This window comes from Schistocerca cancellata, chromosome 3 (genome assembly GCF_023864275.1).
Source record: "Schistocerca cancellata isolate TAMUIC-IGC-003103 chromosome 3, iqSchCanc2.1, whole genome shotgun sequence".
Lineage (NCBI taxonomy): Eukaryota > Metazoa > Arthropoda > Insecta > Orthoptera > Acrididae > Schistocerca > Schistocerca cancellata.
The window spans coordinates 758,856,139-758,874,139 of NC_064628.1; the positions used below are offsets into that span (position 1 = coordinate 758,856,139).

The following is an 18,001-nucleotide window of genomic DNA, read 5'->3' on the forward strand; positions in this document are numbered from 1 at the left end:
TAGGCACTTGGTGCAGGGAGTGGCAACTGACCCTTAACATAGACAAATGTAATGTATTGCGAATACATAGAAAGAAGGATCCTTTATTGTATGATTATATGATAGCGGAACAAACACTGGTAGCAGTTACTTCCGTAAAATATCTGGGAGTATGCGTGCGGAACGATTTGAAGTGGAATGATCATATAAAATTAATTGTTGGTAAGGCGGGTACCAGGTTGAGATTCATTGGGAGAGTCCTTAGAAAATGTAGTCCATCAACAAAGGAGGTGGCTTACAAAACACTCGTTCGACCTATACTTGAGTATTGCTCATCAGTGTGGGATCCGTACCAGATCGGGTTGACGGAGGAGATAGAGAAGATTCAAAGAAGAGCGGCGCGTTTCGTCACAGGGTTATTTGGTAACCGTGATAGCGTTACGCAGATGTTTAACAAACTCAAGTGGCGGACTCTGCAAGAGAGGCGCTCTGCTTCGCGGTGTAGCTTGCTCGCCAGGTTTCGAGAGGGTGCGTTTCTGGATGAGGTATCGAATATATTGCTTCCCCCTACTTATACCTCCCGAGGAGATCACGAATGTAAAATTAGAGAGATTAGAGCGCGCACAGAGGCTTTCAGACAGTCGTTCTTCCCGCGAACCATACGCGACTGGAACAGGAAAGGGAGGTAAAGACAGTGGCACGTAAAGTGCCCTCCGCCACACACCGTTGGGTGGCTTGCGGAGTATAAATGTAGATGTAAATGTAGATGTAGATTACTGACCGAACAGTTAGTAGGACAAGCTATATGACAGAGCAGAAGGCACCCAACACATTTTCAATTTTTCTCTAATTTATTTGACTGTTTTTCAATACAACATGAAGTATTCTTCTCCCTTCATCGAGAAAAGACGCTGGGTAATTTTCGATACTCTTTGTAAAGTGTAGCCTCGTAAATCAAACTAGATTTTGTGTTAATGCAAACAACAATGTTTATGACGTAAGAAATATTTGCTGTTGATGCACAATATCGTGATATCCATTGGATCATTAAAGTACCAACCATGAACTGTTTTCTTTCATCTCCTTAATTGGCCCGCTACGGTCGCAGGTTTGAATCCTGCCTCGGGCATGGATGTGTGTGATGTCATTAGGTTAGTTAGGTTTAAGTAGTTCTAAGTTCTAGGGGACTAATGACCTCAGAAGTTAAGTCCCATAGTGCTCAAAGCCATTTGAACCATTTTTTGTTAGTTGGCAGTTTAAGTATTTATATCTGTATGTTTTTGGATTAACTTTAACGTTCGATACTGCTTCGCAAACTCAGACAAACTGTCACCTCATTTCCTCTACAGCTCCACCCTGTACTGCGGAAGTTACCCCCTTACGTCTTAACACATGTTCTATCATCTTGTACCGTCTTCTTATCTTTATTTCCATATTTTCCTTTCTTCGCCAAGTGTGTAGACAACCATCTCATTCCTTATCATGCCAGTCCACCTAATTTTGAACATTTCTCATTCCTTATCTTGCCAGTCCACCTAATTTTGGACATTCTTCTATTCTCATTCCTTATCTTGCCAGTCCACCTAGTTTTGAACATTCTTCTATTGCAGCACATATCAAACGCAGTGGTTCTTTTGCCTGACTACGCTACAGATCAGTCTGTCACCACAATCTGCATTGCAAGAGAGGTAGTGTAGACGCTAAAGAAATATTGCCAGTGTTCTGTGCTCCTTCTGTTTGCACTTATATGACGGTACACGTCAATACATTGTTCCATTACGGAACGAAATCGACATGCGTGTATGGTAGGTGCAATTGACCCCTTTTTTCCACCGATTCGAAACGCAGAGCACGAACTGAAGCGCCACCTCATTACGGCTGTAGTGGCTCTCAGCGAGTGGCGGTAGCCGTAAGGTGACGCTTTTTCACGGCGTTCTGGCTGTTTAGGCTGACCGCGTGGCTGTTTTTCCGCAGTGGTACCAGTGCGGCGAGCTGGCGGAGCACGCCCAGCGGACGTTCCAGGAGCAGTCCGTGGACGAGGAGACGGCGCACTTCCTGCAGCAGGCGTCGCACAAGTCCGACTGGGTCTTCACGCAGCTCTGGCACTCGCTCGCGCGCTCCATACTCAGCATCTTCATGTCGCAGACCTCCATCAACGGGTGAGTGCAAGTCCGCCCGTTGCGCCGGCTCCCTTCTGTTTTTCTGCTCTCGACCTCGGCGTCTTCCACTCTGCATGCTGCGACAGTGCGGACGGGCAACAAACCGAGCACTGGGCCCTGCGGCATTCTCGTCTCAAGTTACAGATTTAATCGAAAAGTAAATGTTATTTTCTACTCAGATTCCAAGATGGAGGCAAGATGAAGTATAACTTGTGCTACGAGTGCTCTTTACAGTACCACCCTAATCTGGAAAGTACACCACTGGCCATTAAAATTGCAACACCACGAAGATGGCGTGCTACAGACGCGAAATTTAACCGACAGCAAGAAGATGCTGTGATATGCAAATGATTAGCTTTTCAGAGCATTCACACAAGGTTGGCGCCGATGGCGACACCTACAACGTGCTGACATGAGGAAGGTTTCCAACCGATTTCTCATACACAAACAGGAGTTGACCGGCGTTGCCTGGTGAAACGTTGTTGTGATGACTCGTGTAAGGAGGAGAAATGCGTACCATCACGTTTCCGACTTTGATAAAGGTCGGATTGTAGCCTATCTTAGTTGCGGCTTATCGTATCGCGACATTGCTGCTCGCGTTGGTCGAGATCCAGTGACTGTTAGCAGAATATGGAATCGGTGGGTTCAGGAGGGTAATACGGGCGCCGTGTTGGATCCCAACGGCCTCGTATCACTAGCAGTCGAGGTGACAGGCATCTTATCCGCATGGCTGTAACGGATCGTGCAGCCACGACTCGATCCCTGAGTCAACAGATGGGGTCGTTTTGCAAGACACCAACCATCTGCAGGAACAGTTCGACGACGTTTGCAGCAGCATGGACTATCAGCTCGGACACCATGGCTGCGGTTACCCTTGACGCTGCATCACAGACAGGAGCGCCTGCGATGGTGTACTCAACGACGAACCTGTGTGCACGAATGGCAAAACGTCATTTTTTCGGATGAATCCAGGTTCTGTTTACAGCATCATGATGGTCGCATCCGTGTTTGGTGACATCGCGGTGAACGCACATTGGAAGCGTGTATTCGTCATCGCCATACTGGCGTATCACCCGGCGTGATGGTATGGGGTGCCATTGGTTACACGCCTCGGTCACCTCTTGTTCGCATTGACGGCACTTTGAACAGTGGACGTTACATTTCAGATGTGTTACGACCCGTAGCTCTACCCTTCATTCGATTCCTGCGAAACCCTATATTTCAGCAGGATAATGCACGACCGCATGTTGCAGGTCCTGTACGGGCCTTTCTGGCCAGCACATTCTCCAGATCTCTCACCAATTGAAAACGTCTGGTCAATGGTGGCCGAGCAACTGGCTCGTCACAATACGCCAGTCACTACTCTTGATGAACTGTGGTATCGTATTGAAGCTGCATGTGCAGCGGTACTTGTAGACGCCATCCAAGCTCTGTTGGACTCAATGCCCAGGCGTATCAAGGCCGTTATTACAGCCAGAGGTGGTTGTTGTGGGTACTGATTTCTCAGGATCTATGCACCCAAATTGCGTGAAAATGTAATCACATATCAGTTCTGGTATTATATATTTGTCCAATGAATACCCGTTTATCATCTGCATTTCTTCTTGCTGTAGCAATTTTAATGGCCAGTAGCATAGTGGACAAGAGTGTGCGTAACCGTTCACTAGGAGCCCTGTAGTTACTGCACTCGTAGTCTTAAGTTCTGGGCGCCTACTACAAGAAGACTCGTTGTCATCTTCTCTCTACTCAGACTGATTACACTGGAAACAATATATTTCAGCCTCATAAACGCTCCCGACGTACGCAATGCGTCCACCCGTTGGGAGATAGTGGGGTGAGACATGCGCCCGCTCACTGCGACGTCACCAAGCTACTTGACAGTCCTGAAAAAATTGATGGATGCTCTAGGCAGGCGCACACAAACACAGTTACAAGGTTTCCAACAGGGAGCAGGTTGCAAAGTTCAACAGTAGGTATCAGTAGCAGTGACAAAAATGACTAAAAGTGCTTAACAGAGACTGATGATAAATCAGTGCAGACGCGCCACTCGGAACTTCCAACGTTGGACAAGTTTGGCGGTAAGTGATACTAGCCTGAGGGCTGAGTATTCTGCTGCATGATTCATATTGTGAATTGAGAGAGTGGAGTCCTTATGAATCCTTAAGCGGAACAATATACTTTCTTAACAGCGTTAGGCAGCCCGTCTATCACATATCAACGTTAGTCCTGAAACGTTTCGCACCATTGAATGCAGCAACATTTGTATCATATCTAGTTATTGTTTTTCAAAGAGTTCCACTGTACTTGTCTTTCCACATGCTATCAGAAAGCGATAAAAATAAAACGGCAATAATTCAATTTAAAAACAGATTATTTGAATAGCTTCTTCAGATGTATTGATCACATTGTAAAAAATAAAAATAAAAATAAAGTCGACCTATGTATGCTGTAAGGGGAAGTTGGGATAAAGTGACAGAGCCGAAGAAGTGGCCGTCGTCCATTTTTGCCCTGAGCAGTGCTGCTACATTCTGTGAAGTGATCAAACTGTGCTTCTAACATGCACCGACATTGTTGTCAGTGAATCTGACAAAGGACCCTTGTTTCGTTAGTGTTTAGTAAAAACTTTTCTAATTTTCAGCCGTCGGATGTAAGGTAAGTCATTTGTATTTGTATTGACCTCCTTCAGACGTAGATTAAGGCTTTCTTAAAATGTCGATGTTTAAAACGCGTCTTTTGGTCCACAGATGTAGATTTCTTGTCGTTTCTTTCGGTTATATAGTTTCATCTCTGAACCACGAATGGCGCTTTGGTGTCCGATCAGGAAAAGTGTCCAAGGTGTTTACCTCAACTACAGGTAATTACTTCCATATATCAGCATAGTGCAACAGATCAGATTGACTTCTAAACCCTTTGATATGCGAGTATATTATGCATCCTTTTGTGTCAGCTTTGAATTACTTAAGTAATTTATTTATATAATTTAAAACCATCTCTGTTGTATTATATTTGGCCGAACACAAAAATAAGATTCAAAACGGCTTGCTGCAGCCGCATGGTATCATTTTACATACTAGGGTACCAAGATGTCCGGTAAAAAATATGTCCGTAAAGCAAAACAGTATACAGGGGAGCTTGCTACGATGACACTAGCCACATTACCCCCTTAGGTAGGGCAACGTGGCCACTATGTAAGCCTTCACAAAAATTCATATAGTTCCTATAAATTATTTTCTTTTCCACGTGAGAGTAAAGAGTGACCATAAAAGTATCTCCCAGTTTCAGTGGTATTTTATAACAGTGAATTTAGACCACTTACAAGACCATACATTAAATTCAATATAAACTAGCCTAGTTTTTCTTACAAATATTCAGTATGTGCACCTTTAGTTATGCGGCACACATCCGACCCAAAATACAATTCTTCCCACACTTTGGTTAACAAGTCCGGAATAATGGGAAGCAATATCCTGTTCAATTCTGTGTCTCAAATCTAGCAATAGATAGTGGCACAACATAGACGTAATGTTTTATGTAGCCTCAAAGTAAAGAAATCACACGCCCTGAGATCAGGCGAACGTGTAAGCCAGCGGTAAAGCCTGTTGTATTGACCATTACAATCAGTCCAACTGTCAGGGACTTCTACTTTAAACCACTCTCGTACAAAGAGATGCCAGTGGACAGGGTTTCCTTGTTGTTTCCAGAAAAAGTATTGTCCGTAAGCTTGACGTCGGGACGGAGTGCAGAAAACGTTTAATTTTGGGAGATGTTGTACAGGTTCATGAGGATAATCTGACCCCAGATACGAACATTATGGGTATTTAGCCTGCCTTCCCACTTAGATGGGAAGCTGCCTCATCGCTGAACACAACACGATCAAGAAAGTCATCTTCCCGCTGCAATACTTCACTTACAAAGCTATAATGTGCACCATAGCCATTTTTCTTTAAAGCATGTACCAAGTGTAACCAGTATGGACACATGTGTAAACTTTTTCTTAAAATCTTCCACACCGTCATCTCTGCCCAATGAAGTTCAAGGTTTGGTTTCCGAACAGACTTTTCGGGACTACAAAGGCAAGATGTCCTGACACGGTCAATTTACTCTTCAGACATTTACGGTCGTCCCGTGCCTTTCTCTTAACACACACGTCCGTTCGTTTCGAATTGACTGTTCAATCGTCAGATGTTTTTGCCACATGGGGGATCGCAATTTAAACGGAACGCACATTGAACTGAAATTACAGATTCAGTCCTAGGAAACAGTTGAACATAAAACGCTTTACACACAGGAGCCGTCATTTTGCATGTGTGGCGTTGTAAACGGGAGAATGACAAAACAGTACTTGTGTATGCGCTTATCTAAAACTGTTTGATTGTGACCTTGAACCAACAATCTACAACGCTTACCGTTGATATTATCAAAGTTTATAATTGTCACATTCCTTATGGATACTCCGTATGTGGTGTGAGGCCTTATAACATCTAGATTCAAAATGTGTAAGAGGGAAGCTTTACCACAACCATGGTTTCGTGGAAATTCGATTTCCCTTAGTCTGCCCACTTTACCTCACCTTCCTTTACTTTGTGACAGCCTTTTTGTTACATCCTGAATGGTTCTTATTGGGAATGTCCATATACACCACGTACCTTCTGTCTTGCTGTTAAGACTGTAGCTTTTCTTTTCTAAGTGGAGAACCACCAGACTGAAACAGGACACCGGTTGTATATTGCTTATAAAATTAGGCTATTCGAGCGTGTTATTGCTCTTCGTCATGATTCATGATTCATGATTCCAGGTAATGTAACCAATGCCTGGACGCCTGCAGAGATTATTGTAGTAAGTATAGAATCAGTTCAGAAAAAGTCATACTTTTTGCATCGCTGTTTGAGTGCTTAGTCACATCTACGGCAGTTCCATATGAGTATATTAGAGAATTAATATTATTTTCTCATCTTTGAAACGTGTTATGTCCTTTACATTATCAAATGTTTGAGGGATTAACATGCAAATGTCGTTAGAAGCACATTGCTGGCTGTCAGTAGTATTTGCTGTCGAAAGCTTGGCTGTACTAGTGAAACTGATCATACTGGAATGCTGAAGATTTTTTTTTTCTGTTTCGGAGTGTTCTGGCGCCAACAATAAACATGGATCTCAGTGAAGTCGCACACATTTACGTAGTTGCTGCAGGCAGGAATGACCATTCGGAGCAAGTAAATCTTGTAAACATGGGCCCTAATATGCAGAGCTTAAGAGCAGTGAGGACTTGCTTAGTAGAAAAGATGTTTTTCACAGTATTGAAAATGAACATGTGCTGTTAGCTCTTAAAATTTGCACTTTAGAGCCCATGTTTACTAGATTTATTTTCTTTTGAATGAATTTTCCTGTCATGTCCCCCAATTTGGTCATTTCTTCTGGGACACCCTGTATGTTTTCTAACACCCGCTAAATACGGGAAGCAAAAATGCTGTAGCAAAAGAGATGTGTTTCACAGTATCTGAGATTAAAAAATACTCATAGCTATTAAGATATGCATTTTAGAGCACAAGTTTACTAGACTCTCTTTCTTTTGAATGAATCTTCCTGTCATATCCCCGAATTTGACCATTCCTTCTGGAACCCTCTGTACGGAACGCCCCAAACGATTACGGTCAATTATGCGGTAGATGATGATGAAGAGGAAGCCATGATCGTAAATGAATACTCAGCCAGTTCGAAGTCTTGAATGAGCAGCGCGTGTGAGGTGCGTGTTTCTAAACTATTCGTGTCTATGATTCCACGTTTGCGGCGCTACCTTGAAGAACAGTACAGGAGAGAGTTGTACCTTGGAGCACTTTTCAGACATTCGCCTCTAGCCAGCCCCGTGATAAAAGTTTTATATATTTTGTTATTCCATTTTGAAATGGTTGTATTCTGTGACCTGCAGTATTTTTTTGAAATTACAAAAATCACCTCGGAAAAGTAAGGCTTTTCCAAATATGCTGTTCCAAGGTACATCGAGGTTTTCGACATAGGAACAAATATTCTGTTCAAATTTAAAGGTGTTGCACTCAAAAAAACTTGTCAATACAGTATTTAATGGTCTGTGTGCTATATTATTACTCCGCTACACACCAGTGATCAGTAATTGAAATCCAATTAAGAAGAAGTATTATCGTGTACGAGTTACAAGATAAAAACGTTTTGATATAGAAGCTGTTGGCAGGTAACGCAAATTTGCATTTTCAAGACGGGGGAAATTTATAAAAGACAGTAACCGAATTCAGTTCATTTGCAGATATCACGTGCTCCATGGCAGAAACGTTCTTCTATTTCAAGGTGGAAGATGGCGACAGACGGCGTATGGCCTAACAGTCCACACGTTATATATCAAGTTTTAAAAATGCACTGACGTGACCAAAGTCATGGGATACCCCTTAATGTCGTGTCGGATCTCGTTTTGCCTGCCGGTGTAGTGCACAAACTCGGAGTGGCATGATCCCAATAAGTCGTTGGAGGTCCCCTGCAGAGATACTGAACCTGTACAGCCGTCCATAACTGTGAAGTGTTGCCGGTGCAGGATTTTGTGCACGAACTGACCTCTAGATTATGTTCCATAAATGTTCAGTGGGATTCAAGTGTGGCGATATGGATGGCTTAATCAGTCGCTCAAGTTGCCAGAATGTTCTTCAAATGAATCGCGAACAATTGTGGCCCGGTGACATGGAGCATTGTCGTCCGTACAAATTTCGCCACTGTTTGGGAACATGAAGTCTATGAATAACTGCAGCCGGCCGGTGTGGCCGAGCGGTTCTAGGCGCTTCAGTCTGGAACCGCATGACCGCTACGGTCGCAGGTTCGAATCCTGCCTCGGGCATGGATGTGTGTGATGTCCTTAGGTTAGTTAGGTTTAAGTAGTTCTAAGTTCTTGGGGACTGATGACCTCAGATGTTAAGTCCCATAGTGCTTACAAGGGAACCTCCCCATCGCATCCCACTCAGATTTAGTTATAAGTTGGCACAGTGGATAGGCCTTGAAAAACTGAATCCAAATCAATCGAGAAAACAGGAAGAAGTTGTGTGGAACTATGAAAAAATTAGCAAAATATACAAACTGAGTAGTCAATGCGCAACATAGCCAACATCAAGGACAATGTGAGCTCTAGAGCGCCGTGGTCCCGTGGTTAGCGTGAGCGGCTGCGGAACGCGAGGTCCTTGGTTCAAGTCGTCCATCGACTGAAAAGTTTAATTTTTTTTATTTTCAGACAATTATTATCTGTCCGTCCGTCCGATGCGAGGTAACTGCGCCGTAGTATGGGGACGCCACACCTAAACAAACATCGAAACAGACGACGTCAGTCGACTACAGCGCACGGAAGAGAGAGTATTGTTGCTAACGAGGCTCCCTGGCTGGCAGTTGACTGTTCACTACTTTGGACGAGAGTGCATTAAATACGTGAGATGTATTCCGTGGGCAATATGAATCCAGCAAATATAGCTCGCGACTTCAATAACAATCGCACGGTTTTGCGGTGCGGTCGCAAAACACAGGCGCTAAACTTATTAAAGTGAACAGAGACGTCAGTGAACGAACGGACAGATCATTACTCTGCGAAAACAATGAAAGTAAAATTTTCACTTGAGGGAAGACTTGAACCAAGGACCTCTAGTTCCATAGCGGCTCACGCTAACCACGGGACCCGGCGCTCCTACGCTTACATTGTCTTTCATGGTGCATATCTTTGACATGGACTACTCAGTTTGTATATTTTGCTTACTTTTTTCATAGTTCCACACAACTTCTTCCTGTTTTCTCGATTGATCTGTGTTCAGTTGTTCAAGGACCATCCACTGTGCCAACTTATAACTAAATCTGAGGGGGGTGCGATGGGGAGGTTCCCTTGTTAGACCCATTTGAACCATTTTTTTGTTTTTTGATATGTGCAGATGATCTCCCTAGTAGCCGTGTCCGCAACTCGTGATCTAGTGGCTAACGTTTCTGCCTCTGCATCACGGGGTCCCAGGTTCGATTCGCGGCCGGGTTGGGGATTTTCTCTGCCTGGGGACTGAGTGTGTTGTCCTCATCATTTCATCATCATCATCATTCGTGGCAGTGGTTAGACTGGACTATGTACAAAAATCGGGCTGTGAAAAAATTGGGACTTTGTATAGGCGCTGATGACCCTGCAGCTGAGCGCCCCACAAACCAAACATCATCATCCAAGTAGCCGAACGTAACTATTTCCAGTCCACGATCGGTTCAGTTGGATCAGAGCACTCTGTTTATTCCACGTAAACATCGCCCACACTGTTATGGAGGCACCATTAGCTTGCACAGTGCTTTGTTGACAACTTCGGTCTATGGCATCGTGGGGTCTGCGCCACTCTCAAACCCTATCATCAGCTCTTACCATCTGAAATCGGGACTCATCTAACCAGGCCACTTTTTTCCAGTTGTCTTGGGTCCAACCGAAACGGTCACGAGCTCACGAGAGGCGTTGCAAGCGATGAAATGCTGTTAGCAAAGGCACTCTCGTCGGTCGTCTGCTGCCATAGCCAATTAACGCCAAATTTCGATGCAATGTCCAAACGTATGCGGCCGACGTGCGTCCCACATTGATTTCTGCGGTAATTTCACGCCGTGTTGCTTGTCTGTTAGCACTGGCAGCTCCTTGCAAACGCCACTGCTGTCGGTCGTTAAGTGAAGGCCGTCGGCTACCGCTTTGTCCGTGGTGAGAGATAGTGCCCGAAATTTAGTATTCTCAGAACACTCTGGACACTGTGGATCTCGGAATATTGAATTCCCTAAAGATTTTCGAATCCGCGTTCAAAGTGTGTGAATTCGCGTCGTGGGGCCATAATTGCGTCGCAAACGTTTTCACATGAAATCAGCGGAGTACAAATGACAGATCCGCCAATGCACTGCCGTTTTAAACGCTATCCCATGACTTTTGTCACCTCGATGTACACAAAATTTTACTCACCATAAAACTCTGTAAACTGAAGAATTAACTGTAATAGATTATACAGCCTTATTACCATATATATAGCTCGTAATATTTACAACCCCTGCACAAAACATAGCCTCACGTCTTGCAGTGTAACACACCACTTCGTTAAAGTTGTTCAATGTATCTAGAACGAACGAATGATAGTCGTCGACTGCTGAAGATTTACTTCATGTAGTTTGGCAGGTGGGACGGGCGTATTCAGCCTAGGGTTTCTGTGTGTCTGCACGTTAACTGCATGACAAAGGAGACGGCGTTGCTACGGCGGGCTGGGGTGGCGCTGGTGGCTGCTTGTGTTTGGCCATACTTGCTGTTCAAATGGCTCTGAGCACTATGGGACTTAACATCTGTGGTCATCAGTCCCCTAGAACGTAGAACTACTTAAACCTAACTAACCTAAGGACATCACACACTTCCATGCCCGAGGCAGGATTCGAACCTGCGACCGTAGCGGTCGCGCAGTTCCAGACTGTAGCGCCTAGAACCGCTCGGCCACTCCAGCCGGCTCACTTGCTGTTCTCTGTGTTTTCTGTGTGCAGCGGATCCCCGGCTCGGATCTGCGCCAGCCGTCGTGGGGCAAGACGGCCGCGATAATGCATGAAAAAGTCACGGAACAAAACAAGTTCGAGTCGGTAGGTTTTCTATGAACTGTGACTGTGACCGTTGCGGATGTATTTGAGATATACTTCTCAAGCAGACAGAGAATTGTTTGAAGCTGTTGCGCAAATGTAAAAAGTTGTTGTAATGCATGTGGTCTACGAAAGAAGAAAATTCTCTCATTTAATAATATGGAGAGGAGTAGCCTATTGTCAACTTTGCAGCACTCCGCAGCAAATCCGCGAGATAAGAGGCATACACGGTACAGCTGGACGCTGTTTTGTAGATAGAGATTTTCATGCCACGACGCAAGTAACGATAAAAAAACGTTTTGACATTAGAAGCCTACCTTCCCGCTAACGTATTGCATTACTCAGCTAAACTGTCACGGAGCTAACGAGTAAACATTTCAACCGCACAATTACAAAAACAACAGAAAATGCCGGAAGCTGCTTATGGCAGTCCATAATGCGTGTGCCTTTATGTGATTCTAAAATCATTACATTCAAACATCGTCCAATAAACATAATTTATTCCTAGGTGCACTACCCTCCAGGTACAACATACTCCTCTGTAGGTTTGTTTACAAATAATTCATCTGCTACTAGTCACAATTTTCTTTATTTTTCTCACAACGCGTTTCGGGAAGTGATTCCCATTTTCAAGTGCGTTTTTTTGTGTTTTTTATGGCATTTCTATGTGATGTTGTCGATGTGTGAGAGTCTGCTTCATTTCGTTGACTCTACTGCAATATAGAAGAAAACACGCGATTTTTAGTTGGTTGTCGATCTTTTGGTGAACTGTCGATCTTTTTGCGAAGTTAGTGGCGCAGAGAAAAACGCACTTGAAAATGGGAATCATTTCCCGAAACGCGTAGTGCGAAAAATGAAATAAAAAATCGTGATTGGTAGCAGACGAATTATTTGTAAACAAACCTATTGTTTCCACAGTTGTAGGCTTTCAGAACCATTTATAATGAATCAGATCAATGTCCTCCACTATGACAACAATCGATCTATTGCTATTGATTGCATAAATTTGTTCGTGTGTGAAACTCCAGTACAGACCAAAGAGGAACAGATTTTTAATTTGTTAAATTTTTGTTTGACCTTTCACTTAGTGACTAAGACAGGTCGTGTTTTCGCATTATTAATCTGTACATGTACATAAAATGAAGCTTATTTGGTTTCTGAGTGCATTAAGAAAGTTGCAGCTTTATGTAATTTGAAACTTAAAATTACCTAGGAAAAGGAAATGCTTCTAATGAAAACTAATTTAGCATGAAAGGAAAATAGAGAGTTATGGAAGACCTCATAGAATGCGACCACCGATGCAGTCCAGGACGGAGTACCTCAGACAGACACTGAGACACTCGCTCCTGGACGGCCACGGCCCCATATACTGCTATTCGAGGTCGAGGACTTGAGCAAATTTAAGGAGCACGTGATCAATAGGAATATGTAGCTTGAATGTTCTAAAACTGTGTAGTAATAAGTTAATAAGTTCGTAAATCTCCTCTCGCTATTTACCAGAAACCTGAATTTTTATCATTCAGGTGCACCTCTCTCGTAAATGACTGAAGTTAAATTCACCAAAGGTGGCACCTATTATTAGAGTGACATTCTCTCCCGCCGTTGCCTACCACTTTCAGAAAATTCTACAATATGATGATGATATGTGTGATTATTTATCTGAATTTTTGTATTTCTCGTAGTAAAATAAATTATGAATATTTTTCACAGATTAAATGATAAGAATAAATTGCAGACATAACATACATCCCTGAAACTTGTCTATAGCCTGACTGTTTTTTAAACTGTGCACTCAGTAGTCAGTGTTACCAAGGAAAATGGTGCCTCAGTTAAAACAATGTTCTGTTTTTCAGCTGGTGTGCTAGGGTGTGGTATATCCCTTATGACAATTTCTATAATTACTTGCTAGATGGCATGTCACACTGCTTTGTTGTTCGGGGTAGCTGCTAAGAGATGTTAGTAGAATGGTACAAGTGTGTTTTTGTAAATTTAGTTGTGCGTAGAACTTCGTGAGGTGCTGTTGCAGCAAGTTTAAGCTTGAGTGAGTTTGTGACCGCAAGACACCACTCTTGTCCCGTAAAACGAAAACGTCAAGATAGCTGTTTCATTGGAGTTTTTGCACAAGATATAATATTTGATTATGTAATTAAGAGCAAATATTCTTATAGTTGGATGCTAAGGGGAATGACCGGGATCATGTGCAAGCATTGATTTATGATGTCCTTGATGAGGGCCAATTGATTCTAGTGGTGGAGATGAAGAACATGCTGTTATTGTCAGTCATCACATCAGAGCAGGAAGGTGATGAAAATGATGAACATGAGGCCAGTTATTGTTATAATCTGAGAAAAGATGAAATGACTAAATGGAGAAAAGAATTATCAGTAAGGAGGAATTAGATCATGACTCATGAAAATGTTTTTTTGTTTTTGCGTAATGATTGTCTTGTGGCACTGTCTAAACATAAAACATACTTTGTTGATTGTAATCTCAGTTATTTCAGAACAGCAGCTTTGGACAAAGGCCTTAATTTCAGTATTGTATGAGCCAATATTTGTAACTGTTATTGGCTAATAATTAATATAAATAAAAATCCATTTTACTGTTGTCACTCTGAAGTTTATTAATAATATTCAATAACATTAACCCACAGTAATAACTTATAGTTGTTTAAACCACTAATTTCAATGTTAAAATACTCAAAATAGATGAAAAACTACGTAGGGTGTATTACTTCCTGAAATTGTTTTCCAGATTGCAGCATACACCAGCACCTGTAATACCCACTAACACGTCATCGTGCGCTGATGCATGACTGCATTCGTCGTGGCATACATCATCAAGGCAAATTTGTTCCACATTGTCCCATTCCTCAGCGGCGATTCGGCGTAGATCTCTCAGATTGGTTGGCGGGTCATCTCGTCCAAAAATTACTTTTTTCAATGTGTCCGAGGCATGTCTGACAGTTCATGTCTGGAGTCTAAACTGGCCATTCTAATCTAACAATTTCGATATCGTGAAGGAACGCATTCGCAAAATTTACACGATGAGCGGGAGAATTGGCCTTCATTAAGACGAATCCCTCTCTGAACTGTTGCCGATGTAGTTGCACCAAATGTCGGAGGATGCCATCCTTGTATCATATAGCTGTTCGATTGCCTTCACTGACCACCAGTGACGTACATTGGCCCTACGTAATCCCACCACAAAACATCAAAGAACCACCAACTTCCTGCACTCGTTGGACAGTGTGTCTAACTCGTTCAGTCTGACTAGACTGCCTCCAAAAAGTCTCCGACGATTGTCTGGTTGAAGGCATATGTGAACAGAACTTGATGCCAGTTGTGACGTGTCCATTCAGCATGTTGTTGGACCCATCTGTGTCGCGCTGCATGGCGTCCAGGTGTCAAAGGTGGACTTCACCATGGACGTTAAGGGCGAAGTTGCACTTCATGCATCCTATCTGGAACAACTTGAGTCGCAACACGATGTCCTATGGCTGCACGAAAATCATTATTCAGCATGATGACGTTCCTTTCAGGGTTCCCACTAGCTGAAATCTGTAAGTAGCGGTCATCAGCTGCACTAGTAGCCTTTGGGCGGCCTCAGCGAGGCAAGTCATCTCTGTACCTTAACGTCCGAACATATACGTTTTGGTTCACTCTGAGACATCTGGAAACTTTTCTTGATGAGGGTCCTTCCTGACACAACGTAACAATGTGAATGCGATCAAATTACGGGACTGACCTTCTACCCGTGGCGGAACTGCTGTCAGCACAAGTTGTGTTCTTCCTTCCTGGTGTTATGACTGGAACTGATCGGTTGTATTACCCACCCCGTTGGATAGGTACCGCGCATACATGGTTGTTTACATCTTTGTGCAGGTTAAGAGATATCTGTGTACAACCTAAGGGACTGTGTTATTGATGCAATATATACTGATCAGTCAGAGCATTATGACCACCTATCTACTATCGCTATAAACCCGTCCAGGCGATAGCTGCGTCACCTGGCGAGGAATGACTGCTAGTGAGACAGACGCGCGGTGTATGTAGCATCAGTCCGCATGCTGTCCGTGATTGGAGTGGGGGTGGCGCGCGATCTGCCTGAGTTAGACAGGGGGCAGGTTGTGATGGCCCGGACGCTCTGCATGAGCATTTCGAAAACTTCACAAGTTGTCGGGTGTTAGAGGAGTGCTGTTGTTGTGTCTCTTCAACACGTAGCGAAACGAGGGTGAAACCACGTCCAGGCGTCGTGGGGTTGTGCGGCCACTCCTCATTACAGATGCCGGACATCGTAGACCGTAAACAGGGTAGGCGGCGAACTGTGGCGGAACTAACAACACTGCTGGGCGGAGTGCTGCTAACGATGGGCATCCGCAGCCGATGACCCATGAATATGCCGATGTTAACACCACGACATCGGCAACTACGACTGAAACGGGTCCGTGACCACCTGCTCTGGAAGTTGGCGCAGTGGCAGAGCGTTGCGTGGTCTGTTGAACCCCCATCATGACGATGGGAGAAGGCGAATGCGTCTTCTTCCAGGGAACAGGTCATTGACACCTGTACTGCCGGACGGAGACAAGATGGCGGCGGCTTCATTATGCTGTACAGGATGGCAGCCAGTCAAGGAATATTTTAGGGAATTAGTGTAAAAAATTTATTCCAAAGACCCAGTGGAATCTTTACAAGTTTTCTCCCAGATTAATTGACGCCGTGTGTACATGACACAAGTCGCTTGTCTTTCGAAACCGAGGCAATTCTGTCCAGTTAAAAAGCTGCTAACAGAAGACGCCCTGAGCCCTCTGCTGAAACTGCTAGCGAATTCACGCCATTGGTTTTAGCCAATAGCGTGCACGGGATACGGATCGCGTGTGCGGACTCTGGAGTCTTCTGCGGTGCCGAACACAGTTGATTCTCTCTCTTGTAATCCAGACCTCGAGCAGAAGAGACGTCTTTTTGGAAGGCAGAGCCTCTGTCTCTGCTTTTCACGACCGGCTACCAACGTAAGTTAACATGAACCGCTTCCCCTTCCGTTGCCCATTTTAATAAATTGTTCGACTTCCTAGACTGGCCTAAACCTGTTTACTTCCGACCATAGGCGCGCCTTTTGTACGCCGTATATTGAAATATATCCTCTTCATTGTACTTAGTTTCCTGTTTTTTCATTTAACGGCAGCCCTGGATGTCCAATATCAAATCCTGACCGCTCGACCTCTTGCACACTGCCGCCACGAGGTATATTTAACAACCTTCTTCCCCCTTCCTTGCCATTTTACATATTAACATTGGTGTCAGAAGTTTCTCTCCCCATCCCCAAACTACGTACTCTTTTACATTTGGTGTCAGAAGTGGGATGTAACAACTACATCTCCCCTTCCCGGCACGAATTCTTTTACAATGCCCTGAGGAACATTCACGTTGTCATCCTTAGGTCCAGTGGACCTCGTGCAAGGACGGTCAAGGAGTACCGTACACTCGTTGCAGACCACGTGCACCCCTTCATGACGATCATGTTTCTCGATGGCAATGGCACTTTTCAACAAAATAATGCGCCATGTCACAAGGCCAGGAGTATGATCGAGTGGTTCGAGGAACACAGTGTCGAGTTCCAGTCTATGTACTGGCCCTCCCAGCTCCCCGTGCCTGATCCCGAACAATCACATTTGGGATTGAATGAACGTGGCGTCCCGCTCTCCAGAATTTACGGAAAATAGGTGACGTGTCTGTGCAGATGTGGTGCCAGTTTCCTTCAGCGACCTACCAAGATCTCACTGCTTCGATGCCCCGACGCATCGCCGCTGCTATCCGTGCCAAAGGTGGTCATAATGTTCTGACTGATCAGTGTATTTTCTCACAAATGCTTTGACTAATGGTTTATACAAACTTTGAGCTACTTCTGCTTTATAGTCCGCAGCTCGTGGTCTTGCGGTAGCGTTCTCGCTTCCCGCGCACGGGGTCCCGCGTTCGATTGCCGGCGGGGTCAGGGATTTTCCATGCCTCGAGATGACTGGGTGTACTTGTGTTGTCTTCATCATCATCATCCCCATTACGGTCGGAGGAAGCCAGTGGCAAACCACCTCCGCTACGACCTCGCCTAGTCGGCGGTGAGGGTCTCCCGCATCGATGCTCCTCGGAGTATGGGACCTCATCATCATCTGCTTTAAAGATTGGTAATATTGTGAGGGGGAAGAGGATGTTGGAAACCCAGCCCGTTCAGCGAATGAGAACAGCGTTTAGTGCGTGCTG

At 44.3% G+C, this 18,001-nt stretch overlaps 1 protein-coding gene across 1 annotated transcript in view; it reads left to right on the forward strand.

Annotated features, from left to right (window-relative positions):
- Window positions 1-2,142, forward strand: part of LOC126176553 (protein-L-histidine N-pros-methyltransferase-like) — a 330,316-nt gene extending 328,174 nt beyond the window's left edge. The window contains exon 2 of the mRNA XM_049923712.1: window positions 1,954-2,142. Within this exon, the coding sequence (XP_049779669.1) occupies window positions 1,954-2,142 (189 nt within the window). The remainder of the gene's footprint in view (window positions 1-1,953) is intronic.
- Window positions 2,143-18,001: the final 15,859 nt, after the last annotated feature.